Below are 26,564 nucleotides of genomic sequence, written 5' to 3' on the forward strand. Positions count from 1 at the left end.
GGCACATAGCAAGCACCCCGTCCTTCCGGGAGACAGGTTCCCGCCGTAAAGCAAGGCTGAGACAGAGCCCCTGTCTCACTGCCCCTCTGAGGGATGGTGGCCAACAATTTGAGGATTTCAAAAACCAAAGACACCCCTCTGGGCACAGGAAACAACAGTAAATCCCACAAGGCACAGCACACAGACACAGGGCAGTGTGAGGGTAGGTAGGATATGTTACAGAAAGGGAACCAAAAACTGAGCCCCTGGGGAAGGCAAGCATTCAAAAAAAGTTCCCCCGCAAATGTGAACGTTATACTTAAGAAGTGTCAAGGAATGCTGTGTTGAATTAGCTAATTCTGACATGAGCTGCAGTTCATGAACAATTGCGTAAGAATCAGCATATGAAATATAGAGCCCAGTCAGTCACTCCTCTTTTTTCCAGTTACAACAATGAAGAAGGAAATTTAAATAACGAGATCAGCCTGAGTATTTAAAACATGAATGCATTGGATTTAGTTAGCAGTGAGGCCAGCCTTGGCATGCTGGGGAGGCCAAGCATTGTGAGAAAGAGGCACATCAAGCCCTCAGACTTAGAGGGGAGCCCGTTTCCATTCATTCTGGGTGACTCAGATCCAGGGTGCGAACACATGGCCCCAGCAGGCTGAGGCGGCAGCCTGGGGACAAGCGAACTTCTTGCCCCTGTCTCGTGGCTGAGGCTCACAGACGCCTCCATCCTGGGTTAAAAATGCAGAGCAGTGGCTGCCGGGGCAGAGTCACCCTGTGAAGAGGAAGAGAGGCCTGTCTGGGCAGGAATGTGTGCCTGCGAAGCGTGAGCCTGGGTCCCAGCACCCTGGGCAGTGCAGAGACAGGCGTTGGGACGAGGACCAAGAAAAGCTTGGGACCAACCGGTGAGCGTCCTCACTGATGGCATCCCTCTCCTCCTGGGCCTGGGCCTTGCAGGGCAGGATGGAGATGGGCTTGGGCGATGGGGGGTTTTCTGTCCTCGGAGCCCTCACCCGGGCACAGAGCTCAGAGCTGGGGCGCACAGCGCCACCTCCCCAGCTCCCATGCTCACTCACGTGGCTCTGAGTGATCCAGGGTGAATGCAGACTCCGTGGCCCTGGACAGACCGACAGAGCCCTGCATTCCAGGGAAAACAGTCCTGAGGCACAAGATTGTGAGCAACTTGCATATAGTAAACATGAAAGAGAAAAAGGCCCTTAAAATGCCCATCCGGGGGCTTCCCTGGTGGCGCAGTGGTTGAGAGTCCGCCTGCCGATGCAGGGGACACGGGTTCGTGCCCCGATCCCGGAAGATCCCACATGCCGCGGAGCGGCTGGGCCCGCGAGCCATGGCCGCGGAGCCTGTGTGTCCGGAGCCTGTGCTCCGCAACGGGAGAGGCCACAGCAGTGAGAGGCCCGCGTACAGCAAAAAAAAAAAAAAAAAAAAAAAAAATGCCCATCCGGGTCTCCATGGGCGGTGCTCCTTCCCACAGCCAAATGAGCATCAGCCCCTCGGGAAAAGTCAGCCCTTTCCATCTCTAGTTTCAACTCTCGCCAGGTTTATAGTTGACACATAATGAGCTCATCACACACGAAGGGGCCCCAATGAGTGAGTCAGCAACAAATCAACAATCTTAATGGAGGAATTAATAACAAGCAAGTGGGATTAGATTAAGAATCAGTTAATAGAGAGGAGAGATTAAACGCCCAGTAAAATGCAAGGCCGAGAGCCGCTCTCAGGCCACCCTTGGGTTCTTGGAGAGAAGTGCCCTCCCCTAAGGCACTTGGGTGGGTGACAAACTAGGGTAACCACTGCTGAGTTTACGGGGGTCCTTGGAGGGGCCAGGTAGGGGGTCTGAGCACAGAGGTACTTAAGGGCCAACCTCCTTCAGAAGCATCTTGATTTCTCACGACCGCACTGAGTGCCTTTAAAACTCCAAGGCACAGAAACATGCAGGGGGCTGGAGGGAAGACAGCGGGGAGGGGGAGAGAGAGAGCAGGAGGTACCCTGTGCAAACCCAGCTCCTACTGTGTCACTGGAGCTGTACCCATTGACCGCGGCCTTGCTGCTCAGCTCGATCATCTGGTGCAACCGCAGCTTCCGGCAGTAGATGGAGGCCGCCTCGGGCTCCAAGGCAATGATGAGCTGCTCTGAGTTCTCGGGGGAAGCCAGGCCTGCCTGGAAGACAGAAGGCAAGGCTGTGACCCAGGGTCCCAGGCCAGGACCCCTCCAAGGACACCCACGCCTTGGGCTGACACCCTGCAAGGAAGGGACACTCACACTCTGCTTGTTTGGGAAATTCCCTCCACAGGCCTCTCCAGAGCCTAAAATCGGGGGTGATCGGGTGCTGGTCCCCAAGCCAGGTACCCAAATGTCACAGAGTGGGGAAAGAAAATGTACCAGCACCCTTGGGAAATTCCAGGCTCTGTGAGCCTCAGGGCCTCCTGCATTTGGGGCCTGCTTGGCCCAGAACTGAGAAGCACAAAGGGGCAAAGGACTGAAAACTTTGAAAATCACCACGGGATGGAAGGCCAATGGTCTGTTTCCGGTTCTGTTCCAAGGCCCAGGCCCAGGACTAAATGGTCTGACCGAATCGTAGCAAACCCCGATCTTGGGTGGCCTAGGAAACAGAAGGGCCATCACTGGGCCTCAGCTATGCAAGCGTCTGGTTCTGTTGTGTGGGAATCTGACCTGTTATCTCCAGAGCACCAGGAGGGCCCCAGGAGAAAGCCCCCCCGGAATCCCACAGAGTCCCCATTTCCTAGAGTGCAGGGGGAAAGGCCACTGACAGTTGTCTTATTCAAAGCCTCTATCCCTTTCACAGCAGAGATGCTTCTGCCCCGTGACACCTGGCTTGTTCCAGTCACAGCCCCTCCAGCCTTCACGAAGAGCAGCCAGGAGGCTCCGGGACCAGCCTTCTGAGGATGCTCAGAGACACAGCCCGGCTTGGCCTCTCACAGCCTTGACCCGGAGCACGAGATCTAGCTTGCTTGTTGGAGCTGCCCAGGCTCACGGCTTTCCGTGGTTGCCGGCACAATGGGAAATAAAAACTGGCTCCTTCTACCACCAGTGTTTGCTGTCTTTGCTGCCATTTCCAAGGAAACCTGGGATGCGCCCTCGTGTGGCACCCCTTTGGAGAAGTCTCCCAGGTCTCCCCAGGCCCCGGGGGGTTAATGGACTCATCTCGTCAACCAGGGACAAAGGTCTGCCTCATGTCACACAGGTACAATGACCCGGTGGGGAAGAGCTGGCCTAGAGTCTCGGGCATGCGCGGAAGGAGCTTAGGAGGGTCCATTACTGGGCAAGGAGGGGAGGGGAGTTCAGGTTAGACACTAGAAATGCCTTTCGTCCAACGCCTTCACTCTGTGAAGAAAGAAACCAAGGCTCGGAGAGGTAGGGCAACCAACTGTCCCGGTTCCCTGGGGTGCGGGCCTTTCAGTGCTAAAACCGGGACAGTCTGAGGCTCCAGGGTATCCCAGAGAAGTGGCGGAGCAGCCCAGGCCCAGGCCTTGAGCCTTGCAGACCAGCTCTTTAATTGGTTCTCAGCTCTCCTGCTCTCAGTGACTCCAGGTACTGGGGTAGGGCCCGGGCCTCTGTGCTTTGACAAAACCCGCGGGTGCCCCTAATACTCCTGAACTGGTCTGAAGGTACGCTCTCTACTCATTTACTCTGCGACAGTGCTGCCTAGACCTGCTGCCATTCATCTTCCCTAATCACCACACCCCCAAACGAGCCAGTTAATTACGTCTTAATGAGATACCATCAGCCGGCAGGTGACTGAAAATCTCCACTGTGCCGAAACCATGAATGCCTCGCAAGGGCAGAACCCGTCTGGACTGAATTACAAAACCAGATGGAACCGCATACGCCTACACCCTCCGCCAGGAACCCGCCTCCTTCCTGCCTTGTACCCTTGGCTGAGGCCGACCACATGGGCAGCATCTGTGCCCATCAGCAGGGTCCCCAGGTCAAAGAGGCCAGGTCTGCCCTTAGCTTACACGGGTCCCTAGGTTAGTGACACAGATGCGTGACAAGATTTCCCCATCCAAGGGAATGAAGGTGCCCCCTCCCCCAGCCTCACTTTCTCACAGGGTCTCCTCAGACATCCTCAGCACAAAGGCAGACAAAGGTTAAAATGCCCGATGAAATAGGACATGGGTTACACGTGTCAGGTGCCACCAGGAACAGTGAAACCTCTGAACCTTTACCCCAGGATCCCAGAAGAAGAAATCCAAAGTGACACCAGGAGGAGCCCCGTCTACAGAACAGCGCTCATGGACTGGTTCTTCTATCCTCATGGGTTTGTACGGAAAGCCAAGGCCCTCCTAGAACAGAAGCTCACAGGCCCAGCTCCCACAGCATGGGCTGAGGAAGAAGGAGAGACGCGTTACAAAGCAACAGTGGGCCCTGGATGTACAAGCCTCTCCTCCAAAGTTCAGGATGGAGGATAAGCTTGGAGGAGGCTGGGGCGGGGGGATGCAGAGCAGAGTGGCGCCCAGGACTCAGTGTGGAGGAAAGGCACGGGCCCTGCCCACTCAAAAGGCACATTCCTGTCACTGTGTCCCACTGGGATGTCAACCAGCCAGGCAGCTCCCACGTGGCTGGTAAGAGCAACAGGGGCCTGGGCCCAGCGGGAATGGGGACGGCAGGCGACAGAGGAGAGAAGAAAATAGACTCCCTTGTTCCCCTCCATGCCTACCCAGAAATTCTGAGCAGGATCTCTAACTTAGATGTGAAATATCTATGTGGAAAATCACATCAAGAGGTCCAGTAAAATGTAACATTTTACTCCAGGCTCTTCACTCAAGGGCGTCCGAGGGTACCTGGTGTGTGACTGAGACCACCCCCCCACTGGATGCTCCCACATCCTGAAGATCTGAAAGACAAGCAGGCTGACCTGAATCTGCCCCAAACAGCTGTGGGCTGCACCCCTCAGGGGGCCTTTCACCTGTCCCTCCCCAGCTGGGCTGGCCTCAGCGCCACAGCAAAAGCTTTGACCCATTTCCATGGGGAGTTCCCCACAGTACCCTGCTCAGGATGCAGACAGAAGCAGAGGTGAAGAGGACCCCAAACCAGAGGAGAGGGGAAAGGCAAGGTCAGTGGGGGCCCCGGCAGTGCCTGGGAGACCCAGGACAAAGTAACCACACTCCTTTGCTTAAGCCAGCCCTCCTGTCCACTCCCCAGTGAGAGTGCGGGGCCGTGTCCCTACCCGCAAACTCTCACAGAGGCCACAGGGAGAGGGGAGGGGGAGGCAAAGGGAGGCAGCTGCCTCTGCACAGATTCCCAGTCACCAGGAGGCTTCCCAGAGCTGCTGGTGGGCTCCAAGAGAAGGAGGAAACGCGAACGTCTCTGCCAGACTCTCAGAAACCCAGATGTCTTTATCTCTGAGAGAAGGATCCAGTGCCCTGAAATGTAAGCTTTGTTTCTGCATGAAAACACTTGCCATCCTTCTCAGCAGAAGCCCTCTGGCCTGGCAGCTGGCAGGAGACCTGGGGGTCTTTTCCTGGGATCAGGCCAGGGTCAACCGGGGCAGGAGAGCTCTCTCTCCGCTTTCAATAATTCTGCCTCCGGAGCTGGTGTCTCAAGGCCACTGTTGTGTTCCAGTGTGAGCTCTCCCTCTGCTCAGCCCCCGGCCCAGCACCTAGCATATTCTGCCCCCGACTATAGATCCAGCCTCTCCCACAAGATGGTGCACTTTCTAAGGGCAGCAGTCAGGTCTTCTTGCCCCGGAGCACACAGTAGGTGCTCAGAGGGCAGATGCCGAATGAATGAATCACTCATCCCTCCAGCCAGCCTTTGCAATTTCTGGCAATTTCTCATGAGAGCATTTCTAACATGACCCGAGGATTCTGCAATCAGAAAGCGTCTGAACAAGGAGGTTGCTACCCCATTTGACTTCTCCACGAATCTGGGCCAGCAAGAGCTCCACCGTAGTAGTTTTTAGCGCTCTGCTTCCTGGTCACAAGCTCCACCTGAAAGGACCAGGTGGGTGAGAAGACCGCACTCCAGGGGGGCCGAGGCGCGCGCAGTTACCACCTCGACCACTGCTCCTTGGTCCTGCCGTCAGCCAGGCAAATCCGCCAGGGGCTGTGTCCACAGCTGAGAAAAACAGCCAGACCAGCGGAGTGCTCAGCTGGCCTGGTGTCAAACTGCAAAGAGCTACAGCTGCACGGCTTCTGAGAGTCATGGGGTTGGCTTTCTTTCCTGATGTGATTATTTTTCACTGCAGTTTGTTCAGAAAGGGAGGCAAATGCAAGCTGCGACTCCGTGTTAGAGGAGATCATCGTACGTTGGGGAACATCATTTATTTAACAGGTTTCTGGAACCTACTAGAGTTACACATTTTAGGCAAAATGCCTCTAGAAATACACTGGACTACCTCCTCTGCATGATGTGCTCAGGATGCAGGGGAACTGTCTCCTCATTCTGGGTCTTTTCTGAGGCCTCAGAAGAGGCATCAGCTGTTCCTTCTGCCACCATCTTTTCACTGAATGCTCTTAAAGGGTCTAAAGCTGCCCCGAGGCTGTGGATTATAAAAGATGGAGACTTAACCCACTTTCTCAACAATCACTTGACAGCAGAGGAGTTTTGGAAGTTTCACAGATGAAACTGTCCCCATGTCAAGTGCTGGGCAGCCCTCACTGGCAGTGAATCTCAGTCCTCCAAGTGCAGGCCCCAGGCCCACCCCCTGCAGGCCTGCTTCTCCACGGGAGATGCTGCCCAGAGATTCATCTCCTGGCTCTGGTCCAGGCCTCCTCCCCCTCCCCCAGGCCAGTGGAGGATGATGTTCAGCCTCCATGTGACTGTGCCATGAACTTGGGCTCGGGAGGCCTCCCATGAGCCCGGAAGGAGGGGCTCCACTTGCCACAGGCAAGTGGGGTGGACAGACCAGTTTCCCAGCTGCTCTGAAGGAGAACCATCCCACCTCCTCATCCTTCCTGTTCATCTGTCAGAAGCCAGGCCACAAGCAGCAGCACTTCAGGTGGAAGGGCTGGTGGGCACTCTCAGATTTCAGAAGCTGGGCGGGCCAAGAACTGTCCTTTTGCTCAGGTTCTGTATTTATCAGGTTTCTCCAGAGAAACAGAGTCAGTAGGATGTATGTATATGTAGAAAGAGATGTATTATAAGGAATTGGCTTACACGATTATGGAGACTGTCAAATCCCAAGACCTCAGTCGGCAAGCTGGACAGCCAGGAGGGCCGATGGTATAATTCCCTTGCCAGCAGGCTCAAGACCCAGGAGGAGCTGATATTTCAGTTGGAGTCCAAAGGCAGGGGGAAACCAATGTTCCAGTCTGAAGGCAGGCAGGCAGGCAGGAGGAATTCCCTCTCATTTTATCTAGGAATGTTCAGCCTTTTGTTCTAGTCAGGCCTTCCACTGATTGAATGAGACCCACCCACCTTAGGGAGGGCAATCTGCTCTAGTCAATTGATTTAAATGTTCATCTCATCCTAAAACACACTCACAGCAACACTCAGAATGATGTCTGACCAAATATCTGGGTATTCGTAGGCCCAGTCAGGTTGACAGATAAGAGTAACCATCACAGGTATGCATCTTTCTTACTCTGCATAATAAATGGGAGGTGAGGAGGGAGAGTTGGAGAGATGCTAATTTTGGAGAGTAGCAAGCTCCATTTCCATCTTGTCATGAAGACTCTCCCAGAAGACAGGCTGAAGAGGGTGCCCCTGATATGCCACCTGCCCCTTGCCAGAAGTACAAATGGCTTCAATGAACCACTTGGATGCAAGTGATTTGAGAGCAGGGCTCCTGTCCTATGACTCGAGCACCTACCACAGTCCGGGCACAGGAGGCCCCCGGCACAGGCTGTTTAATGAATAAATGAATGAGTGAACAAAGAATGAATGAATGGTACCTGCCATCTTAAAATCCATCCAGTGACTGTAAACTGAACACAAGCATCAAATCAGAGCTACAAAGGGCCAAACATTAAGCTGCACAGACACTGTCCTGGACAAACATCACCCGGCATGGAGAAGACAGGCCGATCCACAGGGTGTCTCTGGGCCTCAGGAAGCAAAGTCCCCCATCCCCTCCATCCATGCTGGCCACCTGGGCCCTGCCCAGGAGCTGCTGGCCCTCCTACCGCCTGAGGTGCCAAAGCCTAGAGGATGCCACACCCCCCTCGGCCTGGTTTCCCCCTTGGCCTCCCCAGTGTAAGGGGCCTCTCCCCACACTGGCCCCACCCTCTCAGAGAGGCAGTCCTTGAAGAGCCGGCCCAGGGCTCCATGAGCCCCGACAAACCTACAAGTCACCGCACCTCTTTCTTTTTCAGGCTAAAAATAAGAACTGTTCCCTTTCCGGGTCACATGTTTGTTGCTGAAGTCTTCCCATGGGCTGGAAAATGAAAATCAGAACCATGATTCTTGAGTATCCTTCCTGGGAAAACTCAGGATCCCAGGCTGTGTCTTAGCAGACAGCCATGTCCCAGTGTCCCGTCTTTCTTTGGACACTGCCTGAGGCTGACACCAAGGAAAAGCTCCCTGATGCCCAGGGCTCCCACGGACAGTGAAACTGCATTTGTGTCTCTTCCTTTTTAAAGAAGTTGCCTCTTTCTGGAACTTCCACCTTCTTCCTTCCTCCCTATAAAAACAAATCTATTTCTGGCAAACACGAAGACTGAGCCAGATTCTCACGCTGAAGAGAGGCAGGGGAAAGCAGAGGAGGCAGCCTGGGGCAGGGAAGGGAAGGACGGGAACGGGGAGCATGGGGCGGCGGGGGCGGAACACTGCCCTTCCTTGAACGCTACCGGCCGCCTGGAGTAAAGCCTCAAGCGTCCAGGACAACTCAGGACGCCAAGGTGCCTGGGGCCATTTGACCGTGTTCAGAGATCAGCGTTGACTAGATGGGCATTTTGAAAGGAATGGTTTATATTTATACATGTGGCCACAGACTCAACATCAAAGGTGCGTCTCCAGGGAAAGGTGGCTCTCTCCTGAGAGGTGTGGCAGGGGACAAGGGGACATCTATGACCTTTGTGTCTTTCCCCAGCCCACTCAGGTTGAAGGCTCTGAAAACTGATTCTCAGCACAGACTTGACCCAGGCCCCAGGGTCGGCTTTCATTTATTAACCCAGGGGACTAAGTACCACAGGGGCCAGCTCTGTGCCCGGGACCAGAACAGCAGGTCAGTACGGCCTGCCGTTCTCGCCATGAAGTCAGACACTCACGGAAGCCCCGTCATGGCACAGGTTGTCTGCGAACAATGTGAGGGTTGGAGGCCGTGAGGGTTTTGGCGCCAGTGGTGTGCCCTGCACCCACGAGGGATGGGCTGGCCGTCGACGCTGGAATGCTCTGTTTCCATGGCGCCGTGCTGACTGGCACGCTCCCTAACTGTACCACTGCCCTCACCCAGCCGTGGGTGTCCTCCACCAGGCAGGTCCAGCAGCCCTCTCTCCTGTCTGGGGCGCCAGTACATGCCGTGCTCCTGTGTTGCTCCTAAGATGAACCATGCAGAGGACAAGCGTGCTGCCTTTATTTCCCAGCTGCACATGTGCAGCTTTCAGCCTCCACCAGGCTGATGTGCCTGGTCCATGGCCATTGGCCTTGTCTTTATTTCTTCCTTGTTCAAATATTCTTGGTCCCCAAGCCTTTTCCTTGAGGGTCTCACTTCCATTCGCCCACAGAGAAATACCTCTGAACCTCAGTTTGCAACCCTAGCCCCGAGGAACCTACAGGGGCAACAAGACCTGGAAATGAATAAAGTTAGAAGGAAAACTGAGCCCAGCCCCACCCCTTGTCCGTCTGACCCCCGCTGCTCCCCCAGGAGGAAGCTGAGGAATGGGAAGTCTCCTGGCCCCCCGCCTGTGGGAGACCCCTCGCTGCCTCCCCAAGGAGGCCTGTGAATGCTGGGGGACCCTGGAGTGGGGTGACAGCCACCGCCAGCTGCATCTTGGGCCCTGCCCGCCCCCGGCCCCGCACTTACCTGGTAGGCAGCTTGTCTCATGAACTGCTTGGCGGGCTGTTTCCAGATGGCAGGCACTGTGATAACCCATCTGACATCAGAGTTCTCGAACTCTGAACCCGTCTGATCGCTCAGCTCCTAAAGCCAAGGAAAATGCAGCAGGTCAAGTGGACAGAGCTGGTCCTCCTGTGGCTCTGCTGAAAATCCAGGCTTCCTGGCCGTGAACTCTTGGGGCATCTATTTCGCGGCCCCCCGAACTTATCAGCGCCAGGAACAAGAGTCTGTTTTCCGAATATACAGCAAACAGGGAGCTCCCAGCTCCTTCCACTCCCTGGATGTGGCTGCAGGTGGGAGACGGGCAGATCTGAGGCCTTTGGCCACTTCCTAGTCATGTGACTTAGGGCAAGTGACAACTTCTCAGGCCTCAGCTTTCTTATCTGTGCAGTAGGGATAATAATAAGCTCATACACTTATTGGGAGGATTGATAATTTCCTGAGAGCTACACTTCCTGACAGCTTGCTCCAGTGTCAACCTTGTTAAGCCCTTTCCATACCTCAACCGCATTAATCCACTTGAGAATCCCGTTAGGAAGAGATGAGCACCGCCCCTCTTCTACAGGTGGCAAACTAAGGCCTAGATACGTTCGGTATCTCTGTGATGATTGCCCAGCTAGAAAGTAGCAGAGCCAAAGTTTGGACCCAGACGCAGGTCTATCTTGACTTGAAGGGCCAAGGTCTTAACTAAATTGTTACTTTTGGTCTCGTATCTGAACAGTGTCCGGCCCACAGGAATGCTTAATGACTGGTAGCATTTGTTATCAGAGTTGTCACTGTCACCCACCTTACTGCAGGCCTAGCACATCAGTGGAGTTTTCCTGGCAGGATGGGAAGGGTAGGAACAACATGACCTAAGCAAGAACCGTGCTGCCCTTGACTTTCAGTTAATGTAAAACCTATCTACAAAACAGAAACAGACTCACAGACATAGAGCTCAGACTTGTGGTTGCCAAGGACAGAGGGATGGGGAGGTAGGGGAGAGAGAGGGATGGACTGGGACTTTGGGGTTGCTAGATGCAAACTACTGCATTTAGAATGGCTAAACAACAAGGTCCTACTGTATATGCAATCTCCGGGATAAACCATAAAGGAAAAGAATATTAAAAAAAAAAAGATGGTGCAGTGATTGAGAGTCCCCCTGCCGATGCAGGAGACACGGGTTCGTGCCCCGGTCTGGGAAGATCCCACATGCTGCGGAATGGCTGGGACCGTGAGCCGTGGCTGCTGAGCCTGAGCGTCTGGAGCCTGTGCTCTGCAACGGGAGAGGCCACAACAGTGAGAGGCCACACACACACACAAAAGAATGTTTATATGTGTATAGCTGAGTCACTTTGCTGTACAGCAGAGATGGGCGCAACATTGTAAATCAACTCTTCTTCTTCAAAAAAAAAGCAGTGGGACCCATGTGGATAAACAGGACGGGTGGAAGCATCAGAGGTTTCCACCAGGCCCAGGTAGACAAAATATGTCTCTAGAATAGCTCTCAGGCTCAGTATTCCCACCAGTAAAATGGGAAGAATAACACTAACCCACAGCATTACTGGCAAGATTAAATGAGAACACACAGGGAACATCCGGCCCAGAGAAGACCTCTGATGGATGCTTGTTCCCCCTTCTGCTCCCCTCCTGTTGCTACATTCACCAGACAAATCTGAAATCAAACCTAAACACACACTAATGTGCTTCTGCATCAAAGTCCGCTCTGGGGACATGTTTCAGAAGATTAATAGGCTGGCGATTTTTTTCCTAATGGGTATCTCATTTTCTCTATTGTTTCACATAGTTATCTTGGGGCTGGCCCACCCTCTCACTGAACTAACTTCCTCTTTGATCAGTAAATTTTTTTTCCCTTTTAAAAAAAACTTTTCATTTTTCATTGTGAGAAAATACACGTAACATAAAATTCACCATCTTAACCATTTTTAAGTGTGTGGTTCAGTACATTCACTAAACGTTTTTTTAATAAACATGTTTTTAAAAACATCTCTGCTTTAGACCAAAATGAAACAATTTTTTTTTTTTTAAATTGAGGCATAACTGATTTACAGTGTTGTGTAAATTGCTGGGGTACAGCAAAGCGATTCAGATAGATATATATAGATATATATATGAATGAATATATATATAGATATATATATGAATGAATATATATGAACATATATATATATATATATATATATGTTCTTTTTCAGATTCTTTTCCATTATAGGTTATTACGAGATAGCGAATATAGTTCCCTGTGCTATACAGTAGGTCCTTGTTGTTTACCTATTTTACATATAGTACTGTCAAACTCCTAATTTAAATCCCAAACTCCTAATTTATCCCTCCCCACCCCTTTCCCCTTTGGTAACCATAAGTTTGTTTTCTATGTCTGTGGGTCTATTTCTATTTTATATAAAAGTTCATTTGTATCATTTTTTTAGATTCCACATATAAATGACATATGATATTTGTCTTTCTCTGTCTGACTTACTTCACTTAGTGTGATAATCTCTAGGTCCATCCATGTTGCTCCAAATGACCTTATTTCACTCTTTTTAATGGCTAACATTCCATTGTATATGTATACCACATCTTCTTTATCCATTCATCTGTCGATGGACATTTAGGTTACATCCACGTCTTGGCTATTGTAAATAGTACTGCTATGAACACTGGGATGCATGTATCTTTTTGAATTTGCATGTATCTTTTCATCTTTTCCAGATATTTGTCCAGGAGTGGGATTGCTGGTGAAAGAGCCAGTTTTTGTTTGTGTTTATTTTTGTTTTTTTCATCACGTTTTATTTCCTTGCAGGTCTGCACTGGGCTTTAAAAGCAGGTGAGCATGTGATGGGTTGGGAGGGATTCTAAGCGTGGTGCCTGTAACCATCCAGGCTATTTTAAACTCTTTAAACAGGAAAAGACTCAAAGATGAATGATGGGCTTCCCTGGCTGTATGGAAAGTTGTCTGATGAGCTGTTTGTTTGCCAGTGGGTGGAGATCAGCTTGGAAGGGAAGGAACCTGGCACTGACTGAACATCTCACGTCAGGCACTTTCACTGACTGTCCCTCGTGAATAGTGAGGCTGCTCCAGGGACGTGATTTCTGAGATATTCTACTTGAGCTTATTCTGGTCCAACATGCAATAGTCCCCCCTCTGCACTGAACCCACCTGCCCCTCAAACACCAGCCAGCCTCTTATGCAGGGCCTAGTTCCTATACACCTCCTCAAACAGCTCTTCTGCATGGAATTTCTTTACAACGTGTTCCCTGCTCACAGAAGGTTCCGGAAGCTTCTGGCTGAGCCGACAGGTCCACAACCACCCACCTACCCATGCCCGTGCCTGACCTCTGCCCCCTCCACCTCCTCCCTCCCTTGAGAGATGGGCTGTTCACGCCTTTCTTCTTGGCCAACTTGAACCACACTCGTAGAAAGTCGTAGACTTTCTCAAGTTCTACGTGTTCCCGGAGTCCCCACGGCTGCTCCTCTTATTCCGGAGGCCCCCACCTCCCTCTGTGCCTTCATCTTTCTCCAGGCGCTGAGCCCATCCCTCTGAGATCCTTCTCTTCAGGCCGACAGAGGTCCACCTCCTCTCCTGCTTCGCTGTCTCCTGGACCAATGGCGGCTTCCCTTCCACAGGTCCCCGCCGGCCTTACTGCTCCTGCCTCTGGCTGGTCACCACCTTCTTCCTGAAGCGAAGCCAGCCCATCTCCCTCCCACTTCCTTCCTTGGAATCCTCTCCCCACCCCTTTTCATAGAGGAATTTTTTCCCAGGAACCACTCCCTCCCTCCACCCCACCACGTTTATCTCCCTGGTTTTCATGTTCCTCAAATGACCCCACAGTTGGAGTCTCAGCCTCGCCCTCAGCCCTCGGACAGACTTGCTTCAGGATCTGAGTGAGCTGCTAACATATCACTCTCCTCCACCTGCAGGCCCTCAGGACCACGTGGTCTCCCCTCCTCTAACGCTATCCTTGTGGCCATGGCAACCCCTGCGAGAAATCCTTTGAGGGCTCCCCACGACCCAGGAAGAATTCCTTCGTCTGGCCTTCGAGGCTTCACACGATCTCCTTTGGAGCTTGCTGTTCCTGCTCTCTGCAGCCTTGCCCTTCGCCTGCTCCAAACTGTCTGCTTCCCACAGCGGTTTGCTGTTTTCTTTCCACTGAGCTGTGCCTGGGCCGTTCCACCAGTGCAAAAAACATCCGCCCTTCCAGCTGCCGCCTGTCAGAGGCCCGCAATCCCTCTCCTCCGGGGAGGATTCCCTGCTGCTGCCCTTGGGCAGAACCTCTGCCTTCACCAAACACTCAACACCCACGGTTACCCCCTCATGACGCCCACCCATCGACTGTATGCACTGGGTTTCTTTCCACGTGACCAGAACTTGCATAGCACCTGGCTCACAAAAAGTACTCAAAACAAGAGGTACTTGAATGGATGAAAGCAGTGTTACGACCCCACTTCTTTGTCTCCCTCTAGCCCTATTTCTAGAATTCTATTCTACTCTATTTCTAGAATGCACTAAACTTCTTCTAGCAATCACATAATACCAAATGCTTCTGAAGTTCCGAATTCTTTTTGGATAGAGATCAATACACGAGGCTCTTGAATCATCTGATCTACACCCACTCATCACCATGCCTGTGGGAGGGGACACTGAGTGGATGGCTATATTCCATTTGGAAATTAGCCATTTTCTTAATTCTGGGCCATCACTGAACAAACCTTTGCAAGGGTAAACCAAGGGGGCTTATTCACCTGGTCAGCTTCTTCCATGGGGTCTGGGGTGGGGGGCATGGAGGAGAGGGGGGACAGCAGCAACTATTTACCAAGTAAATAGTTGCTGAGCCCCCAGGGACGCATTTAACATCTAATATTTCACTTACTATCAAACGACCCACGAGGCACAGCTACCTGACCCCCTTTTCATGTTAGGAACGTGGGTATCAGAGAGAACGAGTACCTTGCCCAAGATCGCACAGCTGCTGCGTATGTCTCCCGCCTTTCTTTATTTTGTTTTACTGAGGTATAATTCACATACCATAAAATTCACCTTTTTAAAGTGCACAGTTTGGGACTCCCCTGGTGGTGCAGTGGACACGGGTTCACGGCCAATGCAGGGGACGCGGGTTCGATCCCTGGTCCAGGAAGATGCCACGTGCTGCAGAGCAACTAAGCCCGTGCGCCAAGACTACTGAGCCTGCGCTCTAGAGCCCACGAGCCACAACTACTGAAGCCCACGTGCCTAGAGCCCATGCTCCACTACAAGAGAAGCCACAGCAATGAGAAGCCCGCACACCACAACAAAGAGTAGCCCCCGCTTGCCGCAACTAGAGAAAGCCCGCGCACAGCAACGAAGACCCAACGCAGCCAAAAAAAATAAAGTGCACAATTCAGTGGGTTTTAGTATATTCACAAGGTTGTGCAACCATCCCCGCTATCTAACTTCATCACCCCCCAAAAGTAACCCATACCCCCTGGCAGTCACTCCTCTGCCGCTCCCCCAGCCTCTAGCAACCACGAGTCTACTTTCTGTCTATGGATTTGCCTCTTCTGAACATTTCCTACAAATGGAATCATACAGTATGTGGCCTTTTGTATGTGGCTTCTTTCACTTAGCATAATGTTTTCAAGGTCCATCCACGCCATAGCAGGTGTCTACTTCATTCTTTTGTAAGGCTGAATAATATTGCAGTGTATGGGTGAATCCCATTTAGTTAACCATTCATTCACTGATGGACATGTGGGTTGTTTCTGCTTTTTGGTTATTATGAATAGTGCTGCTAGAAACATTCATGTACACGTTTATGTGTGAATATATGTTTTCGTTTCTCGTGGTACATACCTAGGACTGGAACTGCTAGGCAGATGGTCACTCCGTGTTTAACCTTTTGAGGAACCGCCAGGCTGTTCTCCACAGCAGCTGCACCATTTTCCCTTCCCACCAGCAGTGCACAAGGGCACATCCCACTTTCTGAATACAAAGCACACATTCTTTGCCCCGAGGCTGTCCCTGCTACCCTAGCTGGCAGGTGCCCCCTGCCCCAGCACAGGCTCTGGCATGTACCTACCTTCAGCGCCTGTTCCTTAAAGTAATTCAGGGCATAAGCAAAGATTTCAAGGGCTTTGATTTTCTTGCCATTTGCTGCCGTCAGGTCTGTATCCATGGTGAGGTCCTAGAGCCGGGACAGGAATGAAATGGTGAGAAGGAGAGACATGCCTTCTGGCTTTAAGCACTGTCACTTGGAGACCTGGGGAACCCAGTGAACCATGTCTGTGTTTCCTGGTGTTTGAGGGACAGACTAGGATGGCACGTCCCCCAGGACAGGGTTGGCAGCAATGTCCCCTTACTGTGTAGGAGGCCCTGGCTGCTCCCCTCAGCCCCCACCTCCACTGCTCCCTTCTTCCCTCCCTCCCTCCCTCCTTCTTTTCCTCTCTCCCCTGGATCCTCTGGGGGCAGAGGTTTTGGGGCAGCAACGGAGCCCAGGAAGAAAAAAAAAAAAAGGCAGCAGACGCCACTCCCGATGCAATTTACATACTATTTCCACATGACACACATGGTCACCCTTGGGAGCCCCCCAATGGAAGTCTAGATAATCATACCACATCACTGATGTGCACGGTGCTAAACAGACACGAAGCTTTCACTTCCCAATGAGCTGCCAACCAAGTCACAAAAATAGAAGAGCTCCTATTTTAAGGCTTGTGCTGTCTAATCCACTGGGAGCCCGGCATCATTGCCTTCCTCCCTCTGCCAGAAGCTACAGCAGTTGCTGAGTGCAGTCCTTGGGTGTAAGATGCTCCGTGAGATGCCGGATGGACTGCGGTCATTAAAAAATGATGAAAATAGTCCCCAGAGGGTGGGAGTGGGCAGAGAGGGGAGCAAACCTCAGGAGGAAACCCCCAAGTCTCCTGGAAGCAGAAGACGCATTACCACCAGGGAGAAAAATCAGTGTGGTCTCTGGATGGATCCGGGCTGGGTGATGAGTCTTTGCCTTTGGAGTGTGACGGGGTATCAAGCAGCTAAACCGGGCTTGTGGGGCCTGCCCGTCATCCTGACCCCTGCACACATGCTCACTCCTCCCACATCTGGGGCTCAGCAAAGACACCCCAGCTTTGGGGTGCTGGCTCCCACGCGGCTTCCAGGCATCAGGAAGCCACAGGCTTGGAACTGAAAAATTCAAATTGAAAAAATTCCTGGGCTTCCACCTGCAGGAGATTCCTATTGGGCACTGAATCCCATCAGGTGAAACAGGAAGGATGCATTTTGAGCCGAAGTCAGTGTGCTTCAGAGAGAGACACACACACGGATGAGCACCAAGCCCTGGAAGGCAGGGTGCTGGCTGCAGCGTTTCCCAGTAACATTTGTTTTGTCGTCTGCAAACACTTAACAAGCAGACATATGAAAGCAATAAATAATAGAAGCTAGCACTTGACTTTAACTAACTAAGGACCGACCGGCATGGTCCTGAGAGCTTTGTGTATTTTGATTCCTTTAATCCTTACAACATCCCCATAAGAAAAGCACTCTCCATGTCTCCATTTCACAGATAAGGTAAAGCAAGGCAAGGAGAGTCTATGTGACTTGGATTAACTATCTCAAAGGTGTCAGAGGTGGGATTTAAACCCAGGCCATCTGGCCTCATGGTCTGTGGTCTTAAACACTATCACCTTGGGGCTTCCCTGGTGGCGCAGTGGTTGAGAATCTGCCTGCCGATGCAGGGGACATGGGTTCGAGCCCCGGTCTGGGAGGATCCCACATGCCATGGAGCAACTAGGCCCGTGAGCCACAACTACTGAGCCTGCGCGTCTGGAGCCTGTGCTCCACAACAAGAGAGGCCGCGATAGTGAGAGGCCCACACAACGTAATGAAGAGTGGCCCCCGCTTGCCACGACTAGAGAAAGCCCTTGCACAGAAACGAAGACCCAACACAGCAAAAATAAATAAATTAAAAAAAACAAAAAAACACTATCACCATCCTGCATCTCTAAGTACTGAGAGTTAAGGAAAATTTAAGGGATAAAATGCTTAAATTGAAAAAATTCTATCCTATGGCCCAACATTTCGATGAAGCTTGGGGGAGGGCGCTACTCAACTTGGCCATCTTACAAAACCCTGGCAAGTTGGAAGCAGAACTACTTCAGGCACTGGGCCTCCAATTATTGGGCACTTGATTTCCTGAGCTACCTTCTTCCCCACATAGAAGGTTAATGAGCCAGTTGTTGCTGGTTGTTACTTCCAAACTGGTTAGTTATAACCACTACCCTGAGCCCCCCAAATGCTCCCTCATCCCCAAGTCCTTCCTTCAGGATTCCTTGATCTCCCAACAATCCTGCAGGTGAAGGGGGATCTCCCGGCACAGCAGGGGTCTCCCAGCCCCCTATGCCTGTGCTCCATCCAGGCAGTGTCTCTCTGACTGGTCAATTTCCAAAGCAAACAAGTTGCTGAACATTCTGAATATCTCCCTGCCCATGTGTACGTCAGAAAGTGCTGTGTGTTCCACAAAAGTGTTGTGTGCTCCAGGTTGTTTCTAAAATCAAGGTGAATGGACATTCATTTCTGCTTGGGAGAAACCTGAGGGCCCCCAAGGTCTGGAAAGGCTGGAGGAACCTCGGGGTCTCGAATGCGGAGGACTTGGGGCCAGGGAGAGGCTGGCTTACCCCAGTGGTGTGCAGCTTCATCTTGAACTTCTCCAGGTACAGCCACTGCTTGGCCTCATTGGGATCCAGGTCGTGGTAAAAGTCCCTGGCAGCATACCCGAAACTGTGGAACTTCCTCTCTGGAGTCAACAAGATGGTGGTCGGAGTCTTCTGGTTGGATACCCCAGGGTCGCCTCCTTCCCATCGCCTGCCACCAAGGAAAGGCAGAGGTCATGGGCCTTCTTGCGTAATCCCAATGTAGGCAGCACTGGTGTGAGCACCTACTGTGTGCATGGCTGTTACAGATGTGAGTGCCCACGGTGGCTGCCAAAGGTGCCCTCTAGTTTAGCTGGTTGAGTAGTGACTAGAGACACAACTTCAGTTAATAAGAAAAACGAAAGGGACAAGTGCTAGGTTCTGGCTCAGTAACAAAATCTGCTTCATCCTTTCATCGTTTACTGAGCATCTACTGTGTGCCAGCTGCTGGCGACACAGAGGTGAAACATTTATGTCTCTGCCTTCAAATAACTCACAACCTAGTAGGTAATGGGTTTTTTGTTTGTTTGTTTTTTGGCTTGGGTTTTGGTTCTTTAATTTGCAAGCACTCAACAGCACATGGATAGCTGGTTTGCATCCTCTTTGAAACAGGTAGGGTATAAACAATCACATAAATACCTGCCTCATCAGATGGAAATGAGGGGCCCAGGGAAATGTCCCAGAGGGGTCAGAGGAGACAGAGGTGCCAGAGCTGGGGCCTTGGAAAGAATGCAGGGCTCAGGAGAGACTTGATGTTGAAGGAGGGAAGGACACTGCAGGCTGCTCTGAGGTGGGCAAGCTAAGTGAGTGTGTAGGTTGGAGAAAGCGTGTAAATGAGAAGAGTGATTGTGTACACGTGTGAAAAACGAGATTGGGAAGGTGGTAGGAACCAGGGTGAAGAGAACCCTGAGGAGTGAGAGATTTAATCGGTGAGTAATAGGGAACCACTAAAGGTTTTAGAGCAGGGGCAGGACCGAATCAGAGCTACTGTTGACTGGAGCGAACTGGACTAAAGGGCGGGAGATGGGAAGCCAGGTGGCTGAGCAGGAGGCTCAGGCCTCGAGGTGAGGGGGCTCATACAGGGGTGGAGAGCCCTGGGAAGAGAGAGAGGGGATGACGGCGGAGGGGCTGTCCAGCGGAGAACCGAGCCAAATGGCCTTGGTGGTGAGCAGGTGCAAGGAGCCCCAGAGGTTTCAAGCATGGGAGCCTGGAGGAGAGAGTGCCCCTCACAGATGCTGGCAGCCCTGGCCAAGAAGGAGGCAGGAGGAAACGTGGAGAGCTTTATTTGAACGTTCTGGCATCGAACTCCCAGGAGGGGCTTGAAGATACAAGCCTGGGGTTCAGGAAGAGATCCAGGCAGGAGATAGACCTGGGCACCCCCATACTGGGGGCACAGTCACAGCAACAAGGTGGATGAGAGTGCTGACGGGAACCGTGAGGAGGGAAGGAACCATATCCTGCACATCTATATGCTGAAGAGGACCCAGAAGTGGGGAGGGGTGGATACAGACAGGCAGGCAGGCAGATGCGATGGGATTATGTCCTGGAACTGACGGGAGGGGCCGTGGAGCAATCAGAGGGTAGGCTGAGCCCCAGCAAAGCTTCCTTCCTTCTCACAGATAGAAGGAAGGAGAAAAGTAAAGAGAGTGAATGCTTCTCCCTCCATTGGGGCCACGGCAGAGAAGCCCCGGCTGCCAAGAGGCCAGGGTGCTCTCTCCTCTACCAGGTCCTGGCTCAGCAGCTGGCTCTGGTCCTGCCACTAGCCACACGACCCCTACGGGCAGCCCCTGATGGAGACACATGCCTGAGGGGAAGCGCACCTCTCTCCCTGGCCTGCCCTCCTGGGGAGGTGGCTGTACTCCTGGATGGGCTCTCACCTGCCCCTGACATCACAGTCCAGATGGAGAGCCAACCTCCACCTAGATTTGCCACACAGATGAGGCTGGAGTCATCCCTGGCCAGTTTCCCAGTCAAGCCCCATCAGGATGCAGGCTTCTACCCAGGGAGCCGAAGTCCCCATGGTGACCCCACTGAGATGCAGGGATGATCACCAGCCCAGGCAGACACTGGCGCCTGGGCCAGAGGTGTGCACTCCACACAACCCTTCAGAAATGGATTTTCCATTACTGTTAACAGTGACATTTTCAGTAGGTAATGGACTTCCTGAGGTTTTGCCCTTCAAATTTTTAATTCTTCATTCCTATTTAAATACAAAAATTTAAACTTTCTCATTCATAACTGTGTCAGTCTGGATCATGGTTATGTTAATATGTTCTGAGTGAAATAAAATTCAGGTAGAACCTCCCTCCAAAAATCTCTACGATAACTAGGATAATGTCCCTAGAGACCCTGAACTCTGTGGATGCTTTGCGAGAATTCCTCCCCAGCAAGTTCAAAGTTATTTTTGCTCTTTTTTTTCAGTGTTCATTGTATGACTATCCCTTTGAAATAACATTTCTTAAAACAACTAGAAGCTGATAAATGTTGATTCTAGCTTTTAACACAGAGCTCTTTTCTTTCTGAGGTTCCCACCTCGGGAGATGGCAGAGTGGACCCTCACAGCATCTGTCCCACTAACCCGAGGCAGAATCTTGGTGGTGACTGAACACCGAAGGCTATGCTGCAATCAGGGTTCTCTACTAGAACTGGCTTTTTGTTATTTCCTGATGAGACGATACCCACGGGTCTCTGAAGCATCTGAGGACATCCAGTTTTCCAGAGGAAAGGCAGGGCCTAAATCAAGAGTGGGGTAGGGATCACTTTTTTCATGACTTGTGTTTTAAACAGCACTCTCTATAAAAAATGCGTAAGATCTTATTCTGGGAGTGTTAACTAAATTCCACAATTACCAGCTGAAGGAATTGCAAAGCCCATCACAATGTATCTTCAGAGCCATCCTTGGATTTGGAAAATCAGGGTTATAAATCCCTGGTTCCCAAAGCTTTGAGTGGTCACAGACTGCAAGAAGGCATGAGCCAGTCTGGGGCAGCAGGCACTGGTGCCAGGATAGACCAGGGTCCTCGCAGACAGCTGATCACACGTGGATGGGGTAGACGCCAGGGCTGCTGTGTGCATGAGTGGGGGTGGGGGGAGTGGCCCAGGAGACCCAGGGCAGCTTCAGGGTGAAGTTGGCTGAAATTCACCCCACTCTGCTTTTTCTCAGGCATGGTGCTTCCCACTTCTGATTACTGTCATCTCATGACTTCACTTGAAAGAACTAGCGCCTTCCCTGCTTACATTTTACTACGTGCTAAGTGCTTGATAGGAAATCTCGTTACATTTGCACACACACTCTGTCAAGCAGGTACTGCCATTATCCCCATTTCACAGATGAGGAAACAGAGCTTTAGAAGGTTCAGCAATTGCCTGAGGTCACATGGTGGTGAGCGGGAGGCCTGGATCTCCTCCATCACCAGCACCTTAAAAGTCAGCACCTCTTGCCCAGGCGCTGGAATCACCTGGTTTCAAACATACTGTCCAGGTCCTTCCACAAACCAAGTCAGAATTAAAGCAACACATTTACAGACCAGGAACCTGGAGCCCAGAGATCAGAAGTGGCTTGCCCGAAGTGGCACGGTGAGTTTGGGCCAAGCGGGGCCAGAATCCAGGACCCGCTGACTATGTACCATTCACCTGCTCACTGTACTAATCCCTCTCCCCTCCCCCAAGTCTCCATAGTTACAGCGACCAGCGCCAGCACCTACCCCTCCCTGCCCACAGCACTCACCTCATCACATGGATGCATTCTGGCTCCTTGGTGAAGCTGTAGGCATAGCCACTGGATGTGGTCCCAAAGTCGACAGCCACCACCACGAGAAACGTCTGCTGCTCAGAGACGTTTGGGTCAGCATCGTTCTGCAGATAACCGAGCAGGGTACAGGGAGTGGGCGGGGCAGTCAAGCCAGGCTTTCAGAAGGGTTCCACCCTGCCCTGCTGTGTGCCCACTGTAGACAGAAGCATATTGCACATTCTGGTTCAAGGCTGCCACGTGGTGAGCTCTGGGGAGAGGGCAGGCTTTCTCAGCCCCTACCTGACCGACTCAGGGAGAAATGGAGGTGTCTCCTAAACAAGGGCCAGGCCACTGGGGAGGGCCCCTGCCTACATTTGACCAACACTCCCTTTGTCAACTGTGCACAAACGTGGCTAATTATGGAAACTCTTCCATCTGGGCTGGAACCCCAGTGGTTCCCTGAGTGACACCCCCCTGTGCCCCCCATTGCCCTCCCCCAGTCCCTGCACAGACCTCCAGACCCTGCTCAGCTGTGCCCTGTGCACCTGCCAGATGACCCCTCCACCTGCCCAGGTGTGTCATGCATGGGTGTGGGGCTCAGCATACCAGGGACCCTGCCCGGTCCTGCCATAGTCATCATATGACCCTGCTGAGTCCTGTCCCCTTGGGGCCCCGAGCCTTTCGTCATCTGTCAAGTGAGTAGGTCAGGCCATTCCAGACTTCCAAAAAATTCTTTAAGCAAATGTAGACTTTTTTTTTTTAACATCCACAGAACTTCAAATTATACCAATAATTTTTGGATTTGAAGAGTATTGGTTAGAGCAGGGGGTGAGAGCCCCACGTGTCTGGCCTTTCATCACACTGCCCCCCATCCCATTCAGCTTATCCTGAAGCTCTTACAGGGAACCCTCAGGGTACAGAGTTTGAAAACCACAGGACCCAGCTGTTAGGTGAGCAAGCCTCTCAGTTTTCCCAAGCCTGAGGGAGTTCAGGATACAGGACTTTGCGTGGAAACCAGGACGGTTCCAGGAAAACCAAGACAAGCTGGCATCCCTACCTAGCGATGGCTCTGAAGTTCTTCTCAGCAGGGTCTGCTTTGAGGATCTGAGCAGCTCGTACAAAGCCGCCCTTTCCTCCGGGTACCTCTCTCTGGTTGGCTACATGTAAATCCCTGGAACGGCTGCCCCACAGTATCTACCTTTGCAGTTAGGGGCAAGGCAGGAACAAATGCCCAGCCTCCAGCCCCCCGCGCTGCCCAGGTCCTCTCTCTCGGGCAAGCTGGTGCAGAAGCAATTACAGCCACAGCTTTTGGTCACGGCGGTTAACTACAGTGGAAAAGCCAGTGCATTTCACTGACTCACCCGCCAGCCCCAAGTGGCTGCTTCCTACAAGAGGATGTCTCGGTCTCTGAGCCCTGAATCTTTAAAGAGCTGCTCCCACCCTGCCTGCTCATGTTACCCACACCCAGGCCAATGGCTCCAGAAGCATCAGCCACACCATGGAAAGCCTTTGCTGACCCACAGTGGCGAAGGGGCTCAGTAGGGCTCACGTGGCTGGCACTAGGTAGGACAACTTAATCTCCACCCATGAACGTGAGAAGCCGCTCAGAAGCCCATCACATGAGAGGCGCCTCTGAAAGCAAAGGTAATCAGCACACGTACCCCCCTCCCCATACACACAGATTTCTTACCACAGTGTGGGAAGGGGACAGAGGTGTTATTCCTGTGTCCCCCAGACTCCGGGCTGGAGATGAGTATGCAGACGTAGGGGTCATTTCTGAAAGGAAAGACAAGTGCGCTCCTTAGAGGTGGTGTGGACTGAGCCGGAGAGGAGCAATGAGGGCTGCATGGCTGTGCTCCTGCAGGGACTGTTGCCCCTGGAAAGCCAGCTAACGTGGGGCGAGGCTGAACTCCAGCCAGAAAGGTAGGGTGTCTGATCTGTCCACCCCCGTATTTGATATTTAAAACTTGACCAAATGAGACGCTCCTTTTCTCCCAGTGACCACCAGGCCTCTCCCTATGTGCCACCCAACTCCCACTTAGCAGAGAGGCTGCCCAGTCCCCAAATCGCCTTGGCACCTGGCTCACGCCCTCTGTAGAGCCAGTCCTTAGCCCAGGCACCAGCATGGACCAGCAGAGCCTGTAGCCCCCTGAGATGATGTGCAAATTTTTCATGCATTTTCTTGGAAGGGCATCCACAGCTGTCAGGTTCCCAAAGGAGTATGGGACCCCACCCCAAAGATTAACAACCCTGATTGTAAGAGTAGAGGACAGGAGTGCAACTTCCAGAAATAATTTCCTTGCTTTGTGGATGCATCACCTCCTCCCTCCCTCTGGCATGAGGCCCTGCCAGAACAAGGGGAACTCAACTCTCTTCAGTGATGCTGAAGGGTTTTGACATTCAAAAAAAAAAAAAAAAACTATAGCAGAAAGACAGATAGATTAGCATTCCTGGGTCCCCCAGTTGGGGCCCTGCAACAGACACGAGGTCAAATCAGAGAAGAGCCAACAGCAAGGCAGCATGAATATCATTTTGTTGATTCCCCTACTGCTCTTGCAATTACTCAGGCGCAGACATTGGTTCTGAAACCTTGCCAGAGCCCTGTGGCTCTCCCCCAGGGGTGAGCACCCAAGGAGAAGTCGCCCTGTCCCTGGTCAGTGCTGGAAGCTCCACCCACTCTCCCTGCCCACTGCCCAGGACTGGCAGGGCCTGCAGAGCAGCAGAACAAGCACTGCAGGCTCCCCCTGCAGAGGTGATGGCCAGATCCTGGACACCAACAAATCCCAGGTACCATCTAGTACGTTCTGCAAATACTGCTCCATTCGGTATATAGACTAATACCTGGTGGGGAAAAAATGGGTAATGTGCTACAACAATACATGTAGTCAAGGAAACCCAGAGGGTATGAGGTATCTGGGAAAGACCTGTCTGCTTCTAGGGAAGCACTAGGAGAGGCTCCATCTGCCTCTGCTTGCCAAATCACTTTGGTTAATCCCACGCGCTTACTGATTTTTTTTTTTTTCCCTGCTTAGTGAGAACTCAAACGGCATCATTACAGTGGGCGCCAAATGGGTTGAGGGAATAAAATGAATTATGAAAGAGTGAATATGAAGCTTCAAATCTGCACAGCCACCTTCCCAATCTGCAGGCATATGCTCCCTCTCCTCCCGATAAGGCTCAGTTCTAAGCTTTGGGAGAAAGGTTCAGAAGCAAGTAAGTACAGAGGCCACAAATCAACCTGTGGGGCAAAGGACTTAAACAGACATTTCTCCAAAGAGCATATACTAATGGTCAATAAGCATGTGAAAGATGCTTAACTCATTAGTCATTAGGGAAATGCACTCATTAGTCATTAGGGAAATCAAAACCACAGTGCGATACTGCTTCACACCCACTTGGATGGCTCTAATTGAAAAAAAAAAAAGGAAATAACAAATGGTGGCAAGGATGTGGAGATATTGGACCCCCTGTATGTATCTTGTGGGAATGCAAAATGATACAGCTGCTGTGATAAGCAGCTTGGTAGTTCCTCAAACAGTCAAATATAGACTTACCATAGACTCAATTCCACTCCTAGGAATTCCACTCCTAAGTATCTACCCAAAAGAATTGAAAACAGGGACGCTTGTATGTGCGTGTTCACTGCAGCATTATTCACAAAAACCAAAAAGTGAAAACAACCCAAGTATCCATCAACAGACAAATGGATAAACAAAATGTGGTATATCCATTCAATGGAATATTATTCAGCTGTAAAAAGGAATGAAATTCTTACACATGATACACCATGGATGAACCTAGAAAACATTATGCTAAGTGAAATAAGCTGGACACAAAAGGACAAATACCATATAATGTTTAGAATAGGCAAATTCATAGAGACAGACAGTAGATTAGAAGTTTAGAAGTAGCCAGGGGCTAGAGGGAGGAATGGGGAGTACAGAATTTCCATTTTGGGTGATGAAAAATTTTGGAAAAAGTAGTGACGGTTGCACAACATTGTGAATGTAATTAATGCCACTGATTTGCACACTTAAAAATGGTTAAAATGGCAAATTTTATGTTATGTGTACTTTACCACAATAAAAAAATTTTATTAAAAAAAACTTGCTCGGGGCTTCCCTGGTGGCGCAGTGGTTGACAGTCCGCCTGCCGATTCAGGGGACATGGGTTCGTGCCCCAGTCCAGGAAGATCCCACATGCCGCGG

The 26,564-nt window shown here is 51.6% G+C and overlaps 1 protein-coding gene across 1 annotated transcript in view; it reads right to left on the reverse strand.

Annotated features, from left to right (window-relative positions):
* HSPA12A (heat shock protein family A (Hsp70) member 12A) overlaps nt 1-26,564 on the reverse strand; it is a 70,809-nt gene that overhangs the window by 9,778 nt on the left and 34,467 nt on the right. Inside the window, exons 2-7 of the mRNA XM_082611587.1 lie at nt 24,047-24,132; nt 22,354-22,481; nt 18,612-18,798; nt 16,022-16,126; nt 9,932-10,048; nt 1,992-2,163 (exon numbers count right to left, since the gene is read on the reverse strand). Coding sequence (XP_082467713.1) covers nt 1,992-2,163; nt 9,932-10,048; nt 16,022-16,126; nt 18,612-18,798; nt 22,354-22,481; nt 24,047-24,132 — 795 coding nt within the window. The remainder of the gene's footprint in view (nt 1-1,991; nt 2,164-9,931; nt 10,049-16,021; nt 16,127-18,611; nt 18,799-22,353; nt 22,482-24,046; nt 24,133-26,564) is intronic.

Source organism: Mesoplodon mirus (assembly GCF_964341445.2).
Source record: "Mesoplodon mirus genome assembly, chromosome: 2".
NCBI lineage: Eukaryota > Metazoa > Chordata > Mammalia > Artiodactyla > Ziphiidae > Mesoplodon > Mesoplodon mirus.